Below are 27,481 nucleotides of genomic sequence, written 5' to 3'. Positions count from 1 at the left end.
CTATCACTTTAAGTCATAAACTGTGGAAAAAAACAGCAGACAAAAACTTTAAAACAAGGCGCAAACTTGAAGTGTTAGTTTCTTTGCTGCCTTTTGTACTTCAGAGACATCCCTTGGTACTACTACGCTTCTAGATCAATTTTAAACTTTTTCAGTTAGGGGTATGATATCCAATAAACTAGCAGTACAAGCCCCCTACTGTGGGTAAGCTTCTAACAGATCAGACCCAGCACAGAGGAATATTCACTTTCACCTTATTATTATTATTCCATATTTTTCTAGTTTATTGTATGAGAACTTTAGCAGGTTTTCAAATTACTGTCATTTTCCATTGCTTAATTAAGATTCACACACTTAGGCAAGTCTCAACATTTTGTTTTCCTGGGAACTTGTTAGTTTACTTATTTAAACTACCCTCATAACTCAGACCAACATGACTAGTATTCTTTTAGAACATTTAAGTTTAACACTGCATTGAGTCACCACGTGAAGCTACAGCTGTGGACTTTTAGTTGAGTCCAATTCACTCATTTACATATCTGAAATAATCTCCTTGTAAATTCTTAGGATGTGTTGGAAAATAAATGTTATGACAAAGTAAAATTGCATAGACAGCTGTCAAGAACCACAACGTTTTCCATCCCAGCCCAGAGAACTTTTAAGAAAGTACTTCATGCAGGTTTGATTGCAACACAATATCCCTGAGCTGACTCTTTGGCCGAATTTAGGACTGCTTTGTTAAGTAGCATGTAATATAGCAACGTCCTAAGTGCTATGACACCAAATGTGAGTATGAGGATAAGTATACACAAAAAGTGTTGATCTAAAGTGAGCTAAAACAAAGGGAAGACAAGCAATTGAGAAGTACTAGTATTAAAGTAATTGTACGTTATATACTTCTGAAAAAGGAGCAGCAATTCCATCATCATGCAAAACATTGAGAGTCAAGGCAACCAAGAACACCTTAAGATTTTTCCTCTTTATTTAGGATATTTAAAGTCCCAACATTTTTTCATCTATCACTATAAATATAATATAATTTTGAACAACTTGCTTTTCCACAACTCTAAGCATTTGTGAAGCTGCACAAAGGTCAAAAGAGGACAAACAATTTGTGTTAGTTTTGTCCTTGTCAACGGTGAAATGCACTTTTTAAAAAGACACTTAACACAAAGACAGACAATATCAGTCTCATCCATTTTCAAATTGAGGTGTCTTGAGCGTCAAACTGGATAAACCACATCTTCCTTAAACTCCACAGTGCTAATATTATCTTTAAGACTTTTAAAAAAAAATCACTCCTGTTCTTTTTGGAAGTTAAAGGCAGTTAGTCCCTGAAACCACTTACGTTGTTTTACGGATCAAGTATCATCATCTAGTGATAGGCCCTAGTGAAAGATACACAATAAGGAATTACAAGTTGAAAATTACTAAAAAATCAAGCGCTTACCTTCAATCCTTTTTAAAGCTGACAGGCAAGTATCCTGGCTTGGAAACTCAAATGGATTACTACAAGTGCGAATGGTGTCACATTCACATTTCCCATTGATTATGTTGCAACCGGTTACAAGGTTTTCATTGCAAGGTTCAAATCCAAGCAGCTGATCATCATCCCAATTTTCATCTGAAAAAACAAAATGAAGTCACTATGTTTACTGTATTTTCACTTAAGTCCACTTAACTGCCTTAAAGCTGCCCACAAAGGTGCCAACATTAGGCGCACTCAACAAGCTTTGGTTTTTTCCTATTTAAAAGAATTAAGTGCTATTATAAACTGGATACATTTTATATGCCACTTTTGTATATATAAAGTATGAGGGCCACATGCAGCAATTTTATTAATTCAGAAATATTAATCCAGACAATATGAATGCTGAATACTAGATTGTTACATTTCCCTATTCTGATATTAGTATTAATACTGAGGAAATAATTTGCATGTAGTAAGATCAAGTGCATGGGAAAAATGCAAAAAAGCAGCACTCTCACTTGTGCAAACTGCGATACCTTTAGCAAACTACTTGAAATTAGAATGATTTGCTGGAGAGAATCTGAATAATCAGGATTATACAGGGAAGAGGTAAAATTGCTTTACTGAGTGAGATAATGAGGAGACATTGGAAATTAACAGAAGTTATAGGACCTACTGCACGCTATATGTAGTCATTCTGTGGAATTAAACTTCTGCAAGAGGTCTGAGTCAAATACTATAGTGAATTTGAGAGAGGTCTGATAACAGTAGCCTTGCAAGCACCCATCATTATACTAGGAAAAACTGCTCTACTGTCTCACAGGCTCTTCGCTGCCAACTGCTAAGGAGCTTCTTAAGGAGCTCGTTTATAGATCTTAGGAGCTGTATAAGTAGGGGCATAGCGAGCAGATCGAGGGACGTGATCGTTCCCCTCTATTCGACATTGGTGAGGCCTCATCTGGAGTACTGTGTCCAGTTTTGGGCCCCACACTTCAAGAAGGATGTGGATAAATTGGAGAGAGTCCAGCGAAGGGCAACAAAAATGATTAGGGGACTGGAACACATGAGTTATGAGGAGAGGCTGAGGGAGCTGGGATTGTTTAGCCTGCAGAAGAGAAGAATGAGGGGGGATTTGATAGCTGCTTTCAACTACCTGAAAGGGGGTTCCAAAGAGGATGGCTCTAGACTGTTCTCAATGGTAGCAGATGACAGAACGAGGAGTAATGGTCTCAAGTTGCAGTGGGGGAGGTTTAGATTGGATATTAGGAAAAACTTTTTCACTAAGAGGGTGGTGAAACACTGGAATGCGTTACCTAGGGAGGTGGTAAAATCTCCTTCCTTAGAGGTTTTTAAGGTCAGGCTTGACAAAGCCCTGGCTGGGATGATTTAACTGGGAATTGGTCCTGCTTTGAGCAGGGGGTTGGACTAGATGACCTTCTGGGGTCCCTTCCAACCCTGATATTCTATGATTCTCTTAGTGATAAAACTGTACTTTTGAAAAAAGAAGATTAAGTTCCATCCACAGTCACTGAAGTTCACATAGCTATGGTGTAAGATACTATCATTAACTAAATGTGGCTAGGGAGAATTACATCTCCTTCCTGAATACTATAATGATCAACATGTGCCATAAAGCACAAATGCCCCAGAAGCCCCCCACAAGAGAACTATACAACAGGCTTAGTACACTATGCACAATTGTTGCACAGGTAGCGAGAGATTAAACACCAAAAAAAAAAAATCACATTAGTCACTGCCAAATGTGGGACGCTGGACTAGAGGGGACAGTGTTTGATTCAGCCTGGCAAATCCTCTGTTGCTAGGAAACAGTCTGAAGTTGTTAACAATCAAATCCTATTAATGGCACAAAAAAGGATTCATGAAAATCTTATTTTACCAATGCACCCAAAGAGCAAAACTAGCATCCTTTGCTTTGCAGGGCCAGTGCCGTTTCCAATAAAGTTGAAGATAGTTTTAAAGATCATGGCAAACTGTAGTTGCTTTAAAAGGCATAATGAGACTAGGCAGCAGGACAAGGAAGTGCAAACGAGTTTCAAACATCATGGAAAATAAAACTTTCTTCCCTTAAAGAGATTACTCACCAGTAACTCTGAGCAAGAGTCACTTCTGACCTAACTGGATATTAGAGCATGATGATAAAGCCAAAGAGTAGTGTCTGGTGAAAGTGTGCACTGAATTCTAGATTACTTCTTCACATATCTCCACCAGAGGAACATGTTTAATGTATACCACTGATGGTGCTGCTGTGGGTATTTAAACCAAGAGGTACTGGTTTCCTAGCTAAGATGTAACATCGCATCCAGCAGGGAAGTGTCCAGAAATGTGTGTTCACAGGTATGTGTCCCTATGATACAAACTGCCTGCCTGAATTTCTAAAGGGCTTGGTCTTTTCCAGATATGAATGGAGTATTCTTTTCATATCTATTATATGGAGATATGTTTCCCCAGAATGTGAAAGGTCTCAGGAAGAACACAGGAAAATGCACTGGACAGGTGAAAATCTGAGGCCACCTTAGGCCGGGATGAGGCATCACTGGTCAGTGTCTTTAGAGACCACAGTACAAAAGTGGCACGGTCATCAACGTATTAAACTCACTTGCCCTCTTAGTAGATGTAATCACTTTGAGGAAGTCTGATTTGATCAATAAATTCTCTAGAAAAGCTTAAATGAGATGGCTCATAAGGAGGGTTTATTAGCTTTGTTAGGACAAGATTTAGCTTCAATGATAGTGGGGGAGAGGGGAAGGGGAAGGAGAAGACATTTACCATGCTGTTGAGGAGCCTGAGGACTATAGGGTGAGAAGGCATACACATTTTAAGGACAAACCTAATGAGCTCCTATTCTTACAAGGTGGACTTTTAAGGAAGCCATACCTAAACCCAAAAAACTAAGGTTTAGATGGGACTCCAGGACTGCAGTGATCCTAGCCTAATATTGAGTTAGTCCTTTACTAGTGACCCAGATGGTGAACCACAGCCTTTTCTCTTTATAGCAACTCAGGCTGGAACCTTTCCTGGATTGCAGTCGGATGGCTTGGACGCTGAGGGGTGGGGGGAATCCACATTAGTCAAAAGGTCATCCTCCATGTTGCAAGGTGCAACGTCTCTAGGCTGGATACAGAATCCCCCCTTGCTGTTGAGACAAGATGCCCAAAGAGGCAGCAGGTAATGTGGCTTTCTGGCCAGCTGCAGAATACACAGGGCACCAGTACTCGTGAGACAACTTTAAAGCTATTAATACATCTCTGCCCAACATGATCTTTATGACCTTGGGTATCTGGGAGACAAGATATACAGACAGCGTTGGCTACTGGCTGTAAAAATATATGCAGGAGGAAGCTTTTGCCCCCTCTGCACTTGGCATTTGGTGTTTTGTTTGGAGGCAAAGATCTCTATTACTGTGACTGAATAGACTACAATGGAAGTACTCTGAACTGGTAATGTTTTGTCGTCATGCAAAAGCTCAGGCACTTGATGAGACTGTCATGAAAGGAAGCATGTCCTTTAAGTTGAGAGCCACATAACAGTCTCCTTGGGATAAAAGAAGGATAAGGCCTCCTAGGTTGTGCATCTTGAATGCTCATATGTGCCTGCTGATGTTTCTGAGGTTGAGGACAGATTTCAGATAACTGCTCTTCCAGTGTTACTAGAAAGGCCTGTAGGTCAAGAAGAGAGTCATAGAGAAGGCTTTATAGGGAGATGGTTTTTTGTTTGAGACTGGGTTAGAAAGGAGGGAATGAAGAGAGGGTGATTGGAGATATGGTGCAATTGGTATAGGGCTCTCAACCGTACCCTCAAAATTGCTGCTTGGAGTAAGATACTGTGAGGAATCCTACTTCTGTACTGCCAAGGATGTTTGCCAGCAGAAGGTGTAGAAGATGCCTATGAAACTCCATCCCTTGACGTTGTAAGGGAGACTGCTCCTGAAGGTATAACACTGATAGAAGAGAGGCTTCTTCTTCAACTCGGAGGAAGTTAATTCCAGAGGGTGGACAGCAGCCTAAATATTCTACAGCGCCTTGTCACTAGGGAAGCCGCTACCCTCCAACGGGAGGTCTGATTTTCTCCTAGGATTCCAGTGATCTGTCAGCACTAGGTAAGGGATCAGCATCAAGGGAGGGCATGGTCCCTGGCACAGTGCTCTGTACTAAAGATGATTTTGTGGCTTCCAAAAGAGTCTTCATGGAGCTCTGTATGTAGAGTCACAAGCAGCTGGAGTGAGCCCTGGCATGGCTCCAGACTCCAGAAGGATACCAAGTCAGGAAAGGAGTGCAATGCCCCAAAGGCTATTCAGAGGATCCTGCAAGCTTTTCTCCAAAGAAACTGAAGGCACTCCAAGGTGGCTCTGGAGTGGAACCTGAGGAACAGTTACAGTGCAGAATCAGGTAGCAGAAGAATCATGCAGCAGAGCAACTAGCACCATCGACAGTGCTAGACCCCAACTCAGAACACAGACTGAAGTGCTATCAGAATCTGAACAAGTGAGAGCGTGTCATACTGAGTGTGTGTGGCACACTGTATATCAGGCTACCGGTGGCATCAACATAAGTATTACCAAACATGGACAGGTATGCCCATCTCCACAAAAGTTATTTTCACACTACTGCTGGTCCTGGAAAGTAGGCAGTGCTCAGCAATTCACACGTACTATATAGAAACCCACTGAGCTATTCCCTCAGTTTATTTCCATCAAATGCTTGAATTAAGGGGGACAGACTTCAGAAGAACCACTGCATTATTGATTTTTACTCAGACCAAGTAACTAAGACTTTGATACATCATTGATGATTTTCTGAAAATTGGTACTTCATTCTTAGGGCTTATCTAGATCTGAAATACAATTTGGATTGAAGTAGTGTGTGAATTTAAAGCAGAACATCCATTCCAGAACAATTCCATGTGGAGATGAACACTAGCTCCTAGAAGTACAGCCTCAGGAAAGTGTTACATGATGGTGAAATGTCTCTTTCCTGACCTCTTCACAATATAAAAGCAGGTAATAAGGTACTTTATTGAACACCATTGTAGCATTTGTTCTAATTATAGTATAGGAAATGTCTGGATTACGCTACCCTGCATTACAAGAGTTAGATACACTTGTTTCTAGAGACAAAAAGTGTGATTGTGTTAGATGCTAACCTGAAGCTCCATCTTTGCTTTAAAAAGGCACACATGCATGTAATGTACAAGTGATGAGAAAGTAACTATGTCAGGGAAGAATATACTGCTGCTGAAAGGACAGTGAAATGTTACACAGTATGAAAATATTTGACTCAAAGTTGGTGCACTAAGACTAAAGAAAAACTTTACTACACTGATACTAACCTTCCTGCCCCTCCATTCTCCTCCTCCCGTCACCAAACCTTTTTCCTGTACTTTGTTTTCCTCTTTTTCCTGCATACTATTTCAGGCACTCCTTACTCCCACTGAATCTCTTTTTACATCCCAGCCTCTTTCCTTCTCAGACAATATCCTTGTGAACATACACTACTGCTACATAGCCGGCATCGTATTTTTCCACACTCAATCTCTATCAAGCTAACAAAAGAAAAATGTACGTGTGTGTGCGCGCATGCGACTACAAATAAGCGTCCAGGTTGAAAGATCAACTTTGCACCCTCCTTAATATACTTTATCTTTAGATAAAAGATGTACGGGAGTTTCCAGTGTATTGTGAAAACGTTAGCAAACACTGTAGCTGAAGTTGTACTTCTGAAATGGTCACCTTCGAGTTGACTTTTAGGTGACTGAAGGTGGATTTCTGGGGGAGAGCAAGAAACAAGAAGCAGCATGCAGGGAGTTGAAAAAAAAAGTGTGATTCTGTGATTTGAGCATGAAAAAAAGGGGGGGGGGTATTTTAAATGAAGTCTTGTGACTTATTTTCTCATCTGACCCCTCACAGTTCCACAGCTGAAAGAGCCTAGGGATGGAATAAGAAAGTGGCATAAAAATAGCCTTCACTGAGGGAGCCTTGTCCTGTTCCAGAGGAAGTAGATTTTTGAAGGCTTATAACAGTCAAATCAAAACTAAGTTTCAGACTGGCCATTAAATATTCCTAAACTTGCGAAGTGCAGCCCTAAGGAAAAATGTGCTGCACATGAATGAAATAAATACAGCTGTGCACTGGAATAGCCAATAGTTTGCTATGAATCATTGAAAACACTTGGGACTGACAGAAGGGATCCTGCAGAAGTTCTAAAGTTAAGTGGGTTGAAGGAATGGCAACTGCAGACAGCTCTTTGGCTTCTGGCTCTACAGGAGGACAACACCCTGGAAAGGAAAGTCAAATGGGGAAGAGGTGTAGAATTTACTATCCACCTTTTAAGTAGATGCGTGGCCAGTGCCAAACCTAGAGAAGTCACAAAAGATAGGGCTATTCATGAAGGAAGCTTGTGCTTCTAGACTGGATGTAGTCCCCGAGCAGCACACCTCCACTGAAGTCACGAACCAGAGATTAGAGCCAGTCATTAATTTTTCAATAAAGTGTTTGTTGAAAAATGCTGACTTGTTGAAACAAACTTTCTGCAGGAAAGCATCTAGTTTTGACAAGAAAAAAACACCACACACACACACTTACACTTTAGTCAGGTATGTTTGCCAGATCCAAGACGAAATTTCTGGCCAAAACCAGAGAGATCCATCCACCCTAGAATAGTCAAGAATTCATTGGTTGAGTAACTCACCTGGTATGTTGAACCCCAGATTCAAGTCCCTGTTCTGCCTGATTTGGAGCAGAGTCTTGAACCTGGGTGTGACGTTGCACTCCATAATGCTGTATAGAAATATGCTTATGAGTGTAAATATGACATAACTGTTTTATGCTATATATATATGCCATGTAACATATCTTTGAAAAGGTTATATTCTACTGCATGTATTCATCTTATTCATATGCATGTATCATTTTTATATCTGAAGTTATAAGCATTGGCTCTATGCTTGTATTTAAAGTGTTTGCTGTAGAAGCACCTAAGGCAGATTTGGTCAACATAGCGTGAAGCGATTATTCAAGTAAATGGAAGTACTTGGCTAACAATGAACCTTGATAGACGCCAATCCACATCTGAACTTTCCTGGGAACGTTCGGGCTAACATGTGGGCAATGGCGTCAACCTGCAGAGCACCAAGTCATGCATGGACATGTGACTTGCCCATGTGACTCCAAAACTCCATCTTGTAGCTGTAATTCCACACAGGGGGAAAGAGAGGTTTCCACCCACAAAAGAGACTAAACCAGCCCCTAGAAACCCCTCTATTTTGTCTTCAGCTGGCCCAAGAGAGAGCATCTCCACCCCAAAGAGATGCCTGAAAGAAACTGTAACGAAGGACATAACTACAGGGGTGTGAGTGATTGCTGGACCCAGGAAGTCTAGTCTGTAAAAGAAGCTTATTGGAACATCTGAGGGTGAGATTTACCTGCATTTAGTTTCTTACTGTAGTAGACTTAGACTTGCATGTTTTATTTTGCTTGGTAATTTACTTAGTTCTGTCTGCCATTACTTGGAACTACTTAAATCCTATTTTTTATATTTAATGAAATCACTTTTTACTTATTAACCAACCCAGAGCAAGTATTAATACCTGGGGTAGCAAACAGCTGTGCATCTCTCTCTCTCTCTCTATATATATATATCAGTGTTATAGAGGGCGAACAATTTATGAGTTTACCCTGTATAAGCTTTATACAGAGTAAAACGGATTTATTCAGGGTTTGGATCCCATTGGGAACTGGGTATCTGGGTGTTGGAGACAGGAGCACTTCTTAAGCTGTTTTCAGTTAAGCCTGCAGCTTTTGCGGGGGGGGGGGGGGGGGGCGGAGATGTGGTTCAGACCAGGGTCTGTGTCTGTAGCAGACTAGAGTGTCTGGCACAACCAGGCACGGTACTAAAGTCCCAAGCTGCCAGGGAAAACGGGCTCAAGTGGCAGTCCCAAGGGGGTTTCTATGACCCAACCCGTCACGCTGGGCCTCCCACATTTCCAGTTAGTGCCTTAAGCACCAGACTAGAGGGTCATTTTTTCCTGTTAGAGTTGTTTGGATTATTGGCTGGGGCAAGAGCTGGGTGTCACAAAAATTTCAAGAGATAAGCAGAGTGATAAGCAGAGTGTATGTTGGTGTATCTGCTGAGGCTCTTTTCCTTCTGTTCAGGAAAGTGATGGGTTGCCAAAGGCAGAAGATTCTGCAGCAGTTCAAAGAAGTGGATCAAAAAGGCAGGATATCTGGAGTCCTGAAAGGAGAATGGTATTTGATGAGCTGAGGAACTGCATTGAAACCCACCAAGTGTTAGGGCCAACAGAGCTGAACTAAAGTACTAGTTGACTCAGCTGTGGTGCACATGGCACTTGCTACCAGGGGCTGTGTCAAGATAAGGGCCAGTAACACCGCACTGCAGAGGCCACAGGAAAGATTACTACAATTTGTTGTTTGCAGCGTTGTTGTAGTTGTGTCTTCTGAGGTTTCCATGGTATGCATCCGATGAAGTGAGCTGTAGCTCACGAAAGCTCATGCTCAAATAAATTGGTTAGTCTCTAAGGTGCCACAAGTCCTCCTTTTCTTTTTAGAGAAGCAAGGTGGGTGATGTAATCTCTTTTATTGGACCAACTTCTGTTGGCGAAAGATCCAAGCTTACACATAGCTCTTCTTCACATCTGGGAAATGAAGTGTTACTGTCACAGCTAAATACAAGGTGGAACAGATTGTTCAGCGGAGTTCTTTTACTCAAGACAGACTCTTCCCTAGAATTATTACCTAGGTCCCACCTCTTCATACCTATAAAAGAGCACCAGATGCCACTCGGGATATGTCTACACAGCATTTTGGAGACCACAAAAGCAAGCCTCCCACATTGGGTGAACAGACTTTGGCAAAAAGAGCAGCGTAGACAGTGCTTCAAAGATGCAGCTTGGTTGGAGCTCAGGTTCTGAAGTCTAGCAAATCTGTTGACCTGGCTTGGGAGGCTCACGCTCAGTCTCCAAAATGCTGTGTAGATATAGTCTCATTCTTTCCTTCTCATTCCTAGACTGCTGCTCTGTAAGTGAATGTCTGATACTTCCAGGCCCTGTCAGCTTGTGCTGCCTCCTCTGGGACACCTGCAGTCACCTTCAACAGGGAGTGAGGGTGACTGTGCCTGACAGAACGCCTTTCTGCTGGGGCTTGTCACTGGGCAAGTACACCTGTCACCCTGGGGGTGCGACAAGGGCAGTAGTCCCACTGTTAAGTCAATATGGCTACCTTCAGCCTCAGGGCTGCATGGCCCAATGACTGACATCAATAGGACTCCCCTTGTCTGCAGGGAAGTGCAGCCTAATGGCCAGAGTCAATAGGACTTCCCTCAGATGCAGGGAAGCACGGCCTCATCTGATAGCCAGAGTCAACAGGAGGGCGTTTGGTGGGCCGCCCCCAAAAGGGGGTGGCCGGGATGGGGGATCCAGGCCCTCCTTGCTCCACTAGGTCCCAGCCCAGGGCCCTGGTAGTGGCAAATGGGTTCGCCACCAAGTCGGCAGGGAATCTGCCCACAACACGCCGACTGCTGCAGGGACACTGAACATAAGAATGGGCATACTGGGTCAGACCAAAGGTCCAACCAGCCCAGTATCCTGTCTACCGACAGTGGCCAACACCAGGTGCCTCAGAGGGAGTGAGCCTAACAGGTAATGATCTAGTGATCTATCTCCTGCCATCCATCTCCACCCTCTGACAAACAGAGACTAGGGACACCATTCCTTACCCATCCTGGCTAATAGCCATTAATGGACTTAACCTCCAGGAATTTATCCAGTTCTCTTTTAAACCCTGTTATAGTCCTAGCCTTCACAACCTCCTGGGCAAGGAGTTCCACAGGTTGACTGTGCACTGAATGAAGAAGAACTTCCTTTTATTTGTTTTAAACCTGCTACCCATTAATTTCATTTGGTGGCCCCTAGTTCTTATGTTATGGGAACAAGTAAATAACTTTTCCTTATTCACTTTCTCCACACCACTCATGATCATATCCCCCCTTAGTCTCCTCTTTTCCAAGTTGAAAAGCCCTAGCCCCTTTAATCTCTCCTCATATGGGACCCGTTCCAAACCCCTAATCATTTTAGTTGCCCTTTTCTGAACCTTTTCTAATGTCAGTATATCTTTTTTGATATGAGGGGACCACATCTGTATGCAGTATTCAAGATGTGGGCGTACCATGGATTTATAGAAGGGCAATAAGATATTCTCAGTCTTATTCTCCATCCTTTTTTTAAATGATTCCTAACATCCCATTTGCTTTTTTGACAGCTGCTGCACACTGCATGGATGTCTTCAGAGAACTATCCACGATGACTCCAAGATCTTTCTACTGATGAGTTGTAGCTAAGTTAGCCCCCCATCATATTGTAAGTATAATTGGGGTTATTTTTTCCCAATGTGCATTACTTTACATTTATCCACATTAAATTTCATTTGTCATTTTGTTGCCCAATCACTTAGTTTTGTGAGATCTTTTTGAAATTCTTCACAGACTAGCTAGTCCCTCCCCGAGCTACTTCCTACCGCGACTCCTGCAGTTGAAGTCGGGGTGTCTTCGGAGTCTTTGGGCTCCTTGGGCGGCGACTCCAAGCTCCTTGGGGGGGTCCGCAGGTACCGGGCACTTGCCTAGGCCTTGGCATCTCCTGCTCCAGCAGTCCAGGATCCTGGCTGCTCCTTGGGAGGAGACAACGAGGTACGTCCTTCGTCCTCACCAGTCAGCCCAGACTGAGGTAGGCTGCTCCCTTTTATACTGCAGCTGCAGTTGGAGCATGCCCAACAGGATCAAGGGGCCATGGTTTCCTCTCCTAAGAGTGCTGCCTTAAACCCTTCTGCTCCAGTGCAGGGGAAGTACACCCCCTGTCACAGGGCTGGACTCCCCACAGAAGTCAACCCTAGCACTGTCCTCAAGCATCTGACAGATCTATGCAAAGCCAAGCCTATTAGCCCTTATATAGTATTGCAATTCGGAGGGGGGGAGGGGTCTTCGTATTTGTTATTTCTTAATGACTCCAGGAGTTGGGGCTTCATGTGATAATCTCTACTTGCCTATTTTTTTTTTAAATAAAGTTTCTAATCCCCATGGTTTCAGAGAAAAGCTTGGAAATGTGACCCTTGAAAGCTCAAAAGCCAGAGTCAGATAAAGAGCCCCAATTTTTTTTTTTTTTTTGTTTACAGCTCATGATTTAAACCAATTTATTTTTTGACTATGTGGGGTTGGCAGCACTACATTATGCCAGTCCTTCACTGGACAGTCCAAGTAAGAGAACCTTTTCCAGTGTTCCATTATGCAAATGAGACCCCTCACTTATACTAGAGGGGAGCATGGAATGCACATGGCTTGGAATTTCAACTGCCCTAATAATTTTTCTTGCTTACTCTAACTCCAGGAAAATTGATGTATGGGGCGATGAAACTGTAAGAAGGAGTGGAGCTTTTCCAGCAGTTTTCCAAGCCAGACTCAAACTCTAAAGTCACTTACAGATTAGAAAGAGGATTGATTCTGAGATTTCTAAAGGTCTAGAGGAATCTGTTAGGAAAAAAGTTACCAATTTGTAAACATAATTTGAATCTGCTCAAGGTGGATAAAAATCACTGATTTTTTTTTTATTTAAAAATCAGATTTTTTGATAATGCTTTTTGAGGGGAAAAACCTATCTAAAGATATATTATAGCTCAAAGATATAGCTCAAAGATCTCTCATCATGGAATAGGTATTATAAATTTTAATTCTACAGTATAAGACAATATATGCATGTAATGTTTAAGAAAAGTTTTGTAAATGAGTTCCAATAGTTCATGGATTAGGGACCTAATCTTATGGGGGCTTCTGTATAGATTTAGGTTAAATCTATCTACCCACCCAATGGGACTCAGTGCTAAGTCTAGAAGATACCATCAGAGATGCTTAGTTTTGCAGTTCTCAAACTGTGGATTCGCGTCTCCAGATATAACATGCTGGTTAACAAAAATGTTTTAAAATAAATTAATATATAGAGGTGAGAAATAACAGACCTCAACCCTATTGTCCCTCTGCAAATTTGTGTACACGGAGTCAATCCCTTACCTCTCTCTAAAAGTGCAAAGTTTCAAAAAGTTCAATGAATAGAAGATGGTTGGGGATGGGATAGATCTGGACAAGGAGAAGAAGTCTGGAGATAAATGTCAGAAGGGAGGGACAGGCAGAAACAAAAGTGAATCTGTTTGAGCAGCATATTCCAGAAGTCTTGAGGTCTGAGTGTAGCCTTCATTGATTTGAGATCTACCATACCATTCTCTCAGTAGAAGGGAAAACCTTCTACGGCAGTAGGCCATAAGAGAGACCCAATTTGGGTCTCACTTATCCTCTGAGTTGTGAAGAATATGTATTAAGATTATAACAACCAACAAGAATGCACTTTTATGTAGAAATCCATGATTAAATTGAGTCTGAGTAGTGATTTAAATCAATCTGATTTAAATCAAATCCAACCTGAACCTGCTGAATTCAAAAATGATGGTTACCAAGTTGAATTTTCAAGTTTAGACCCTCAAACTTGCAAATAAATATAGCCTTTATACACACACAGCTTGGTAACAACCATATTTGGATTCAGAACACCCTAGTTATCTTAGAAGTTGCTAAGAAGTCTTCCTAACAAAACAAATGCCTCTTACTGTTAACTTTTCTGAAACCCCAACTAGTTTATTTTGGTTCTCAACAGTACATTACACATGACGCTCAAGCACAAAAACACACACATACAAAAGCCTAACTCATATTAGTTTGCAGTGAAATGAAAGGCAATCTACTTTAGCAGTCTCCTACATGCTTCCTGCCAGTTTTGTTACCAAAAATGTTGCTGTCTCTAGTATTTTGCTTAAGAATAGCAACAGGAGAAGGTCACAGCACCACAGAGTTACTGCTCAAGAAAACAGAATATTCAGTACTGTTAATAAAGTTCACATTCTGGATCTTCAAGAAATTTTCATCCCTGAATTATTGTTGCAAATTGACTAAGTACTATCAAGTTGTTCTACGAGAGAGATATGGAGTATGCTGAAATACTCAAATGAAGTCCTCAAAGAACAGGAGAGGATTTTCTTTGTACTGAGTAACAGTTTTTTGTTTTTGTTTTTGTTTTTAAACACAGAAGCTATAGGTTTGCATAGCAGGGTAGGGGAACAATGTGCATGCCCTATACTGAAAGCCCCTTTGGGCCCAAACCTTTCAGAAAGGTCATACAACAGTTCCTCCTTGTGAAAAGCATAAGTATTCTTCTATGAGTGAAGTTATCTACAGTAGAACCTCAAAGTTACAAACACCAGAGCTACGAATTGACCATCCAACCACACCCATCACTTGGAAACAGAAGTACACAATCAGGCAGCAGCAGAGGAAAATAAATAAAAAGGAAATACAGTACAGTACCGTGTTAAACAAACTACTAAAAAAAAGGAAAAGCAGCATTTTTCTTCTGCATAGTAAAGTATCAAAGCTGTAGTAAGTCAATGTTCTGCTGTAAACTTTTGAAAGAACAACCATAACGTTTTGCTCAGAATTACAAACATTTCAGTTACAAACAACCTCCATTCCTGAGGTGTTCATAACTGAGGTTTTACTGTACACGGCTTCTTTACTGCCTGGGGTAAACTCTCACTTTAAAAAAAAAAAAAAAAAGTACTTTTTCCATTGAATCCTCCTTCTACCACCCACTTAATGCCTCTTGGGAACTTGTCTTGAAGAAGACCACTATGCAGAGCAATGTGCAAGTAGATCAAGCTAATGAACTATCATTGCTTGTAGAAGATACGGGTCTGTCATACTGTGCAAGTACGCAATGCCTTCCCTTCTGTGTGCATTCACAAAGGATACCAGTTATAGGACTTATTTAGATTCACCTTTGGAGTTTAAGTGTAAAAGAAAGCATACCTTCAGAAGGGTGTACAATTAAAATTAAAAACAAAATACATCCCAGATTATCCACACAAAATACATCCTAGACAAATTCATTAAGTAGTGTGCAGACTGTAGGCCAAGAGGTCAAATTAAGTAAACAGAGAATGTTTGTTCGTCCCAACCCAACCCAACCCCACCCCAGACTAACAGGAAGGCGGATGTCAGCTTTGCTGACTTCTCTATTCTATTAAGAAAGAGAGAACATTTCACACGATCCTGTGTGGTTAATGAACCTATGCCTGGGTGACCCCACTTTTGAACATACCTTCTGAAGGAATCTGATAGACTATCAATGAGAAACAGCAGGTTTATGAGCTTTTCTGTTAACTTGATAGGGTGGGCAAAGTTCAGAATATTTCACTTGTTCTAGGGATGAGTGACCTAGCAGAAAGGCCTGATGGATAAAATTAAGTTAGAGATATACACTGTGGAATTTAAAAATAAAAAGAAGAGCCACTATCTCTACATTTGAGCTTGCCATATTCAAAGCTTAACATTTCAGAAGGAGGGGGTCAAGTTTTAGGGGAACCTCAGAGGCTTCATGAGCCAGTACTCTTCCCCCTCCCCGCTCTTTTTTTCCTTTAATTAAAGCTTAAAACTCTAGCCTCTGTGGTCATGAGTTACACTCAAATTTGTGAACTACGGGGTATGTCTACACTAGAAATGCTACAGCAGCACAGCTGCAGTGTAGACCCTAACTACAGTGACAGAAGGAGTTCTGCTGTAGTAAATCCACCTCTCTGAGAGGCAATAGGCCAGTGGAAGAATTCTTCTGTCAGCCTAGTGCTGCCTACACTGGGGCTTAGGTTAGCTTAATTACATCTCTTAGAGCAGAGGTGAGCAAACTACGGCCCACGTGTGTGGGACCCTCCTGCCTGGCCTCTGAGCACCTGGCCCGGGAGGCTAGTCCCCCGCAAGCCTTAAAGCCAGGTTTACACTATACATTACCTCCTTGGCATAGTGTCAATTAGGAATGAAAAAGTATGCGCAGACAGCTTATATGACCAAAAGATTGCTTCTGCTGATATAGCTTATGTCATTCCGGGAGATGAGTTAACTACACTAGCAAAGTAACTCCTTTTGCCAGTATAAGCTGCATCTCCACTAGGAGGCTTTGTAGAGTAGATTAGCATTAAGTGTTGAAATTAGCTACAGTATTTCATAGCTGATCAACATACCCAAGAAAGGAGAGGGCTAGTCACACAATTTTCACAAGCTAGTGACACTTGTGTTTCATGGCACCTCAAGGGGCAGAACTTGGGAAAAATACCACTACTCAATCTCCTCTTTGATCCTGTGTAAAGAAAATAAAGTTTTTGTACTTTGAATATTTTCAAAAAGTCAACCAAAGAAGTGTTTTAATTGATTTTGTCCCAACTTAAGTTCTTTAGCTTCAAGTAGAGACCAAGAATGAAAGCCTTCAGTCCAAATTTTAGTTAAGTAAAATAAAAGGTGGTGGTGGAGGGAGGTAAAAACGGAATACCCAAACTAAAGTCAACATTAACAATGCTGTACAACTCGGTAAAAGGTCTTTGGACTACAGTAATGAGCTATATCTCTCAACTTCATATGGTGCCATCCAAGTCAAATACTATTTCAGCAACAGAAGCAAAGTGTCACACACAAAGAAGTTACCAATGCAACCACACTGGACAAGCTGAAGAGGATTTAAAGAAGAACAAACATTATTGAATGTGGAAAAATACAGAGATAACTAGACAGTTTGGCTATTTGCTTAGTCTGGAGTTATTTGAACTGATTCTTATAATGGAGAATTTTAGAAAAATGAGGCCGGAGTAAGAAGATTTAGCAAGAAAGTTTTGGCTAGATACCAGCAAAATAAGCTTCTTAACATATGGGTAATTAGAGGGACTTGTCTCCAAAAGGAAGTACTGAAAACCTAATTCCTACAGATGGGTACAGTACTGTGTTAAAAAAAAAAACAAAACCACAAGTCAGAGGATGAGTTAGATGGCCTGTCTTCTCCTGCTTAGCTTTCTTTAATTTGGGAGGAGTGGAAAATTTGGCAGTGCCTTTCCCACATCCATGGTAACTTCTAGACTTGTTCAACATACACACAAAAATATGTTCATGCCAACAAGAACTGCAACGGTTGTGCCACAACAGTAGTTTCCATCACCACATCTGTACTCTTTAAAAAAAAAAAAAAAAGGGACCTAATCTGGGTGCATATTTTTGAGTATGCCCTGAACTCAGCTACCTAACACCATAAGATCAAGAATAAAATTTTCAATAGTCATTTCCCAAGGGAATTTCAGAGACAAGTCATTTTTGAAAGTGGGACTCTGGCTCCCAAATAACTGAGAAGCTTTTGTAACCATTTTATCTGAAAACTATACAGCACTGGGCCCAAATAGACACCTGAAGATAGAGTAATGCCACAGACAAGGATTGAACAGGGAGGAGAAACAGGGATATTCACCTTTACTGTAAAATAGCTCGCTCCTCAAGAGAAACCCACTAGAAGTTACAGAAACAAGTTTGACATTTGTGAAGATGATTCCATGGACCCCTCTTCCTACAAGCAGCACCTATACCATATGCTAAGTAATGGAATCTTTAAAGCTTTAAGAGATGCACATTGTATAGCTACTTAGACAAAAATTCCCTCAACATTAAAACTGTAACACTAATAATGCTGAAGAAAACCCTAAAAGCAGTCCCCAGAAGCAACACTGCCTTCATTTCAGACAAGAAAATGAGCAAGAACTCTGTTTTAGTCAAGCAAAAAACATAACAAAAAACATCCACAGTTTAATCCTTTCTTCAGTCTTACTCAGTGGTGTGTCATTTAGACTTTGTGGCAGAAATCTATACAATTTAATTTCCTTTATCAATTTTAGATTTGCTGTATTTCAATTTTGCTATTGTATTCTTGTATTGTACAATCCTTCTTGTATTTTGAGACAGGTAAGCCAGGTACACTTATTTATCCTCTGCTACACCAGAAGTATGATACATTTCTGTCATGTCTTCTCTCTAAACTAAGTAGTTTCAGTATTTCATATGAAACTTTTATAGAAAGATCATAGGTTTCCTACTGCTCAGTCACGTGACAGTTTCCCAAGAGCCAAACTGACCAACATGACTGAAGACTAGGCAGTAATTCTTAGCCTTTAGAAAGATGTAATTAAATCCTGTAGGAGGTACAGGACACCACCCCTGATGGTGATGTACCAGATTTGTACAGTCTTCCTCAAAAGAAAAAAAAACAATAACCTAATGTACATATTAACATACTGTATCTATATATGTATTACACAGTTGCTTAGGTGAAGATTTCATCTCCTAACCCCAGAGCACTAGCTCATGTAACATGAAACAAACTACAGACCGCACTCAAAAGCTTTCTCTACATTCAGTAGAAAAGCTAGACAGGTTAAAATGAACAACACATCAGGCTGAAGCGTTCAGCATATGTGATTCAAAGATCATTAACACAGATTAATGGACACGAAATTGATAAGATGAAGTATTCCCCATTTGTCATTTCTGCTCCAGTACCTTATCATCGAAGCAGAACTTCCCTGGCTACCAAAGGGCATGGTATGCTTGGGCATATTCTTATGAAGGACTAGAAGATATGGTAAGACACTTCACTAGTTTGGTTATTTCAAGACCACTTCAGCAACTGCAACAAGTTAATACAATCATCTCTAAAAACAAACCATGAAAGTAATTGCAAATCCACAGATAAATTACTTATTTAGTATGCTGCTGCCACGTAAGTTTCCACCTATTTACTTTAAGACACTTCTTCGAAGTGATCAGAACCTCTCTCTAGGAAGGAGAACAGTGGGAGTTAAGACAAAGTTCAAAAGATTCTAAGTTTGTAAGAAAAAAAGGTGTCTACAAGCCAAAGGCAAAAAGTATGCGAGGGGGGGGGGGGAAGAGAGAAGAGATGCCCCGACCACTGATAAGCAAGAGTAATGAAAGTAGTCCAGCTCCCTCATCCCTAACTCAAACTCCATTCACTGCAAGAGACTCCTGCCATAGGAGCTGTCCCAAAACAGAACTGGAGGACTCCAACAACCTCTGGTTAACAAAACAACCTGATAAATCTATCCACATATCCAGCTAGTGAATGCAGTCCTTATGAAAGGAGAGAGGCTGATAGCCATAGGAAGAAAGAATATGCACACTCACTAAGTAGTTCAGTAATGGCAGCAGTTCAAGCTTCCCCAAGCCGCTCCTGTGTTCTCACTTGGAATAGTAGGAATCAACCATGCTAAAAAAAATTTAAAAAAATAAAATAAAAATAAAAAAACCCTGAACTCTTACCACAAAAACTTAATAGTGGTTTGTGGGTATGAACACCCCTCCATTAGGGGGAGCTAAATGGAGAAAAATTTCATGGCAAACATTTTCAAGTTCTTCAAATTAAAAAAAATGCTTTACAATTCTGAAGTCAGAAAACAAAGGCCACATTTTAAAGCTCAGGTGTTTTAAGTCTGGGCACCTAGTTTTATATTTAAGCAGTACCCTTATATTTAGAGTCTAGGGTACCCACAACTTCCAGTTAAGTCACTGGGAGTTGCAGGTGTTCATCTCTAGAGAGCAAACCACTTGATAATTAAGTATTTAAACATATGTTTGGGGTAGTTGGCATTAGGCTCTTTCTTTGACCTGGCTTCCTTGAATATATGCATAACATGTATATATGTAAACCCACCACCAGAACAGACACTCCATTGCACACATTTCTACCACTGGGGAGATGAGTGAACACCACATGACAGATGCTAATCACATCATTTAATGCACTAATGGAAGGCATTCAGATACTACAGTAAAAATAAAAGGAGTACTTGTGGCACCTTAGAGACTAACCAATTTATTTGAGCATAAGCTTTTGTGAGCTACAGCTCACTTCATTGGATGCATATGCTCAAATAAATTGGTTAGTCTCTAAGGTGCCACAAGTACTCCTTTTATTTTTGCAAATACAGACTAACATGGCTGCTACTCTGAAACCTGTCAGATACTATAGTGATGAGCACCGTATAACAATCTGAGCAGAATAACCTGAATTTGAGTTGACCAAAATTTTCTAAGATCACTTTAAAAAAAAAAAATCTACATAGATTTCTAATATTAAACAAATATCAGAGTATGAGAAGTCTGTTTCCCCAAAGTAAATGCACTAATTATATGTTTTCCATTTGGTGCATCAATTACATTAGAGACTCATTTGCTATACACAAGTAGTTTAATCAACTAGACAATTGCTCATTCCCTTGCATATTACAAAATGTTTTCAATAATTGTTCTCACTAAACTAGCAAACTAATCTAGAGTATCAAAAGAAAGAGTTACAATAAGATTTTTCATTGGTGATACCTTTTCCCCCCCCTTTTTCAGTCTGAAGAGTCTATAGTGGGTTGATCAAATTCATACAAGAAACAGTAATTTCTCAGTATTTTAAAATATGAATGTTGATATAGTAATATATAAGAAAACTATACACCAAGATTTACAGTCTCTTGTTTATGTGCTAAAAGGCCATAAACAAACTAATATTATCATTTACAGAGGATGCAAGAAATTACTCTCCATAAGACATTTTTGTCCAAAGATTAAATTTAGATACCTGGTCCCTTTCTGAAATAGATACAGAATTCTCATTTTCTTCCCCTAGGCTTTGCTTTCATTAGGAAAAATAGCATTAACTAACATGCATTAACCTCAACCTAAAAAGTGTGATTTTTAAATTTAAACCAGCAAAAATAGTCGTGCCTTGAGGTAACAGGTTATTTTCACACTATGCTGATGTATTGGTTCAGCACAAATTCATACAGAAGAATCCACTTCCTAAAGTATCAATACTACTGGTAGCAGCACACTTCAGGATTAGAGGCAAGTTCTGAATATAGATTCCTCCATTGGAAGAGACACCACAAAACTACTTTGTCCCACCAAAAGTGCAGACCACATTGATTCTGCGTTTTTGAGAAAATGACATCAACTGAAGTAGCTATAATTGCAGCAGGTATAAACAACATCAGTCTCTGAAGAGAACCGTAGGATCCTGAAAACATTCACTTTTTCTATGTCAGAAAGGGTCTATGTTAGCTTTGTCTCAGCTAAGCCATTTATGAAGCCACACAAAAAAATTCTACACTTATAGTTGTAACCAGTAGGGGTCATTTCAGTGTAAAAATTGCAATGAAAGGGACAGAAAAAAGTAAACGATATCAGTTTCTATTCACATAGTTATATACACTGTTTCCCTAGCTAGTGAATTTCACTTTTATTCAAGCATATCTGTTATAGAAGAGCTGCATGCACTGCAATAAACATGACATACAATAATAATTTCTTTTATCCGGTTAGCCTGTGAAGAGAATATTACATATAGTGTTAAAAGCTAGCAGTAAGGCAGACAACCTACCCTGTCATACTTCTACCTGCAAGTTATAGATCTAAACTGTCTGATTAGTTAAAAATAAATCCTTTTATTGGCTTAGACATAAAACATTCAAATTTCTTCCAAACAATAAAATTAGGCCAGTTACATACCAAATAGTTTCATAGTTTAAGACAATTATAGGTAGAACCTTACATAAACCAACATTTATCCCAGTAATATCTTCTAGATTTGGTAACAGTTTAAGCAGTTGTTGCTTTTATTTGAGAATAATAGCGCCTAAATTATCTCCTTGATGATTGTTACAGGAACAACTGGAACTAGTTTCTAGCCACAGAGCACTGACTGAAATATAATCTTGCCAACGGAAGCTTCATACCATTTTTAAGAGAGTATATGGGAGGTTACTAGTTGAAATCATGCAAAGTTCATATTGCATCACTTCAAAAAGAATGAAATGTGTCTAAACTGCCAGAGAAGTCCACATTGTGATACATGAAGAGAGCTGGCTTGTCAAGACATTTAATTACGGTAAACTTTCATTAATCCACTCTCCAGATCAAGCTATGTTTATACTTAGAACATGCAAGCAGAGGAACCATTATCCAAACAACTGAAAGATATTTTAATCATATCTTTCTATATATGTATATTTGTTTTAAATCCAATTTGTTTCTATGTATGTGGAAAAGAAAAACCAATGCAACACAGAATGAATCAAGGAAGCCTCTTGAAAAATTAGTTCAGAACTACATATTAATTCATTAAAATACTCAACCCAGTTCTGCTTTCTTCACTTCAGCCATGCCTATGCAACCCCACTGAACGAATCCTGGGGGAAGAATGTTATTCTATTTGTTTTTGCATAGCAGGACACACCAACTTCCCTCATATTTTTATGTTGTGGTTTACAGTTAACTTGTGGATCATATCAGTTATAAACTAGTATTGGATACTAAAATGATATGTTTACCAGCAACGAACATATTGAGAAGAATGGCAGTTTTGTGAGGATGGCAGTTTTATTTTAATGGGTTTTTGTGTTGTTTTCAAACAGCTTTTGGAGGAGTGCCTCCTCCTCAAAAGATATTTCCGAACTCTTTACTGCCCTCTAGCCTTAAAGCAAAGAACACCCGCTCCTCTTACTTTCCAGAATTGTCCAGTCGGTCTTTAAAAAACCCACCAAATAAAACTATGCATTTTCCACATTGAACTATTTCTAATCCCTTACCATCACGATGTATTTTACTTTCTTACATTTTAAGCTTTCCCTTCCTCAGCAACCTGACAAATGAGAGACTCCAGGACTCCTTCCTGCCACTTGTAAGCAAGTAAACTACAGGGGAAAATATCTCTGCATTTCCTCTATCTAGTCATGTTCACCACATATGAAGCAGGAAAAGTGAGATTGGCGGGTTGGAGAAGAGTTACTGCCATACGTATTTTTCCTTTGTAGGAAAAGGGGAAAAGACGCATTTCAATATGGGGGGGGGGGTGGTGTTAAGTGACAGGAACAGGAAGGAGAAGTTTGCCACAGACGATCAGCCTTTGTGTTTCCTTCCACAGGAGGAATCCGGAATAAGCATCACGTGTATTATTTATCTGTTTATCGCATGAGGGCAAACTGCCAGGCTGTTGTTCCAAGCGCTTTAAATCTTATCAGTAGTTGGCCGAACTGATTGATACTAGTTAACATGATCTACTAATGAAAAGGGATTCGAGATTGCAACCGTTTTGGATTGTATAACAAACTACTTCAAACTACCAAACTTAAGTCAACGTTTCAAAACATGGGTTTTCCTCAGCAGCATTCAGTTAAATCCTGTCCGAAAGTTAGCGTGAAGGCAAAAAAAGTTAGTTGCTACCACAACACGATTACTACTGGTCTAATTTTCCTCTCCAGATTGCGAGAACCAGACAGTCTCACGTAAGAAGTGGTATGGCTGGCAGGAGCAGAACCATGACTAATGTTGAAGAAAGCAACAAGGCTAACAGAAAGAGAAAGCCTAGGCTACTACCTGATACCAAACGCTGCCAGGAGAGAAGAGCTCGGTCCCGGTGCCCCACCAAAACAATTAGTGAAATCCTCATTCAAATTTAAACAATCGCAATTGATTTTTAGACAAACGCAGGTGAGGGAATAAGTGCAACTACTCCCCAGAGCTGCAAATAAATACAAAAGAGGGCACCTGCCCATGATCAGTGGAAGGGTTGGGAAATAATCATGTGTTGCTCCCGTTCGAGCTGCACGGAGATTTAATTGGGGGGGGGGGGGGAAGAACAGAACAGCCCAGGCAAACTCCATCAAGAACAAGATCCCACCAGCCAGCCTTATATGCTCGTGCAGAGTCGTCGCCCCACGACTCCCCCGGGCCAGAGCTGACACCTAGCAGGCAGACACGCTCCTATTCAAAGCGATTCGCATTTAAACCCCCCGCAGCTCACACCGACTCTGCACTGGACGAATGGGGGGAAGCAATCCAGTCAGAAGGCGACGGGACCCCTTTGGCCAGCCCTTCAGCTGGGGAACGAGAGGGGGCCGCAGCGACCCTTGCGCTCCCGGCAAAGGAGCTAAAACTTCACAGAGAGAGAGAGGGGAGCGGGGAGGCACCGGGCAGGGCGAGCCGGGCGGCGAGGCGAGGGGAGCCCTGACAGGAGCCGGGAAGGGGCCGCGCTGCCCTTACCTTCGCAGACGCCCACTTCGTACTCGGTGATGGAGTCCCCGTTGAGCGGCGGCCGGATGACACAGCGCAGCCCGCGGTCGCAGGCTCCGTGCAGCCCGTAGACGCCCCCGCAGCTCTCGTTGCGCTGCCGGGCGCACATGAAACAGCAGCCGCAGATGCCCAGCACGATGCTGCCGGGGCAACTCTTGGGCTCCTCGCACTTGGACTCGTCGCAGGGGAGGCAGACGAGCGCCCGGGTCCCGGACTCGCCCAGCAGCACCAGGAGCAGCCACCCCGCCCCCAGGTGCCAGCCGCCGCCCGGGCGCCTCCTCCCCGCCAAGACCGCTGCCAGGTACATCCCGGCCGCCGCAGCCCGGCCCGGCCCGGGGGAGCCGCGCAGAAGCCCCCGAGCTAGGTCACGGATCCCAGAGTCCGGCCCGAACCAGCCCAGTGCCGGCTCCTGTCCGCCGCCCCCGCCTCCGGCCCCCGGAGAAAAGTTTCCTCTCTGCGGCGCCAGCCAAACTTCTGCTCCAAACGGCGGCGGCGGCTCCGCCCGCTCCCCTCCGGGAGGCAGCGTCCGTCCGTCCCTCGCCTCCCCGCTGCGGGCTCCGCGGCTTCCCCTGCGCCGCCGGCTCCTCGCTCGCTTAGCCGCGGGCGCGCTGGGCGGCTGCTGTGGCTGCGGCGAGTCCTGGCGGAGCGAGTGCGGCGGTGGCGCTTGGCTCTACCCCGCTCGGTGCCTGAGCCCGGACTCCAGCCTTCGGCTGCCTGCGACTCTCCCAGCTCTGCACGCGACCCCTCCCCGTTCCCCATTGGGCGGTGATCGCGATCGCCCCGCCCCGCCTCTCCGTCCGCCCAGCTCATTGGCTAACTGACTCGAGGGCTCCGCCGCCTTCTCCTCCTCCTCAGCCCCAGCTCAGGGAGCTCGAGGCGCAGTGGCAGCCGCCTGGGCCCCACCGCGGCGGCCGTCTCCCTCCGCCCTTGCCTCGCCCGGGCGGAGGCGGAGCGGAGCGAGGCCGGGGTGGGCCCGTCCGTGTCGCCGTGCGGGCCGGAGCTCCGTGCCCGTGGGGCCCCGCCCGGGCCGAGAAGGCAGCAGCCTAGAGCCGGGACAGGCAGCGCTCCGCGCCCGGGCGGAGCTCAGGGAGCCTCCTCCTCTTCCCGGGGGTACAGGACCCGGGACAAGACTCTCCCCCGCTTTGCTGGCTCAGTGGCTCTCCTCAGCCCAGGCCCACGGAGCCCCTGAGCGTGGGGGTATTGCTGGGCTCCCAGCAACGCACCGAGGAGCGGCTCCTGCCCGCAGGACTGAGGCGGAGGTGCCCGGCGCGGTGCTGCGATTTAAGCTTTTCTGGCTTCCTACAGGGATGAGCGTGATATAAACATCTGGCGAGCTGGGAAGCGTAACAGCGCTGACAACACCTCGCCAAAAGGCCTGGGTGCTCTCCCATTCCGGACAGGAGATGAATCCCGCTCTTTCCTTCCCCCCTGCTCCCACCCAGGGAAAAGCCTCCATTGCTCCCATCAGTTTAAAACCCTGAGCTTTTCACTTCCACTTACAAACAACACGAGAAACCCAGAGCTTACAGCTTGTGTGTAAAGTGTAGCGCTTAAAAATGTAGACCCCAGGCATGTTATCGGTCTCCCCTGGAGCAAAAATATTAAGCTTTCCCACTTATCAGTAAATCTCCCTGTCAAACGGCTGCCCTTCCCTGACTGAAAACAGAAGAGCATTCCTCAAAAGAAACACCGGGATATGAAATAATTAAGCAGGAGACCGAGTATGTGGGAGCGAGGGACTCATTGAATTAAACAGCTGAACTACATCCCAGTGGAGGAACAGAGAACATTGAGTAATAGAGGTGGGAATTACAAATAAATAAATAAATAGTTTGCTCTGCTCTCAGTAAAGTGTAGGGAAAGTAGCCAGCTAACTGACAAGCCAGGAAACCCTTTAGTCAGATGGCCAGCAGCTCTTTAGACTGGGGTAGGGGTTGGTATACCTAGTAGGTTGCAGAGTGCCACAGGTACAAGGTGAGTACAGTGTTTATGAAGCTATGCATGCCAACCTGATGAAGGGGAAGGGGGAAAATAATGATGTGGCTTATAGGAATATAGTACAGTAAGCCCACCTCAAAACTACCTGCATCAGTTCTCCAACTGAGGAAGCCTGTACCCTGACAGAGGTGACCAAAGAGGAACAAAGGGACACTGTCCATTACAAAAAATTAGTCCTTTGGTAGTGGCAAAAGAGGAGAATCAGTGTGCACAGATCAAGGCATTCCAAAGGTGCTAAATAGGCTGTAATGTTACTGAACATTGTACATTTCTGATGATAGAATATGTGATGACTGTGAGAATAAGGTAACTTGGTCAGTGAGTGTGACTGTGGCAGCCCTTACCAGGCTGAAATGGGGAAGTCTTTGGTTGCACAAATTGATGCCAATGATATAGGAATTATAGCTGGGACAAAGGTTCTGAAAACTAAATATAGGTTATTAGAAAGAAGTCTATATATGCCCTTTATGATTTTGCCAGTTCCATATACAAGCCCAGCTTCACAGCAGGGATTAACATCTCAATTATAAGCTCAAGACTAAAGACCCCAGGGAAAACTCCATGGCTGGCAGGGTTAAGGACAATTAGAACAAGAGTTTTAAGTATATCTGGGAGAGACACGGAAGCTTGCTGTGAATGGAGGAAACAGAGAGATATTAAAGCCAGAAAAACGTAAATTAGAAATAACCCACAGATTTTTAACAGTGAGGGTATTGGAACTGGCAACTGGAACAAACTATGGAAGCAAGCAGTGGATTCTCCATCTCTTGTTGACTTCATATCACGACTGTATGCCTTTTTAGAAGATATGCTTTAGGTAAACAAGTTATTGGGCTCAACACAGGGGTAATAGGTGGCATTCTAGGTTTCTCTTATACAGGTCAGACAATATGACCTAATGCTCCCTTCTGGCCTCAAAAAGCTATGAATCTGTCGTTGAGAAGTTGTATAGAGG

The 27,481-nt window shown here is 42.4% G+C and overlaps 1 protein-coding gene across 7 annotated transcripts in view; it reads right to left on the bottom strand.

Moving 5' to 3' along the window:
- The window catches only part of CRIM1 (cysteine rich transmembrane BMP regulator 1), a 300,103-nt gene extending 274,842 nt beyond the window's left edge, over positions 1 to 25,261 (bottom strand). For all 7 annotated transcript variants that reach the window (XM_073338355.1, XM_073338356.1, XM_073338359.1 and 4 more), the window contains exons 1-2: positions 24,499 to 25,261; positions 1,451 to 1,624 (exon numbers count right to left, since the gene is read on the bottom strand). In XM_073338355.1, coding sequence (XP_073194456.1) covers positions 1,451 to 1,624; positions 24,499 to 24,835 — 511 coding nt within the window. In that variant the 5' untranslated portion in view covers positions 24,836 to 25,261. The remainder of the gene's footprint in view (positions 1 to 1,450; positions 1,625 to 24,498) is intronic.
- Between the last annotated feature and the right edge of the window lie 2,220 nt (positions 25,262 to 27,481).

The sequence above is a fragment of the Lepidochelys kempii genome, chromosome 3 (assembly GCF_965140265.1).
Source record: "Lepidochelys kempii isolate rLepKem1 chromosome 3, rLepKem1.hap2, whole genome shotgun sequence".
Taxonomy (NCBI): Eukaryota; Metazoa; Chordata; order Testudines; family Cheloniidae; genus Lepidochelys; species Lepidochelys kempii.
This window is presented reverse-complemented; position numbering and strand designations above follow the sequence as displayed.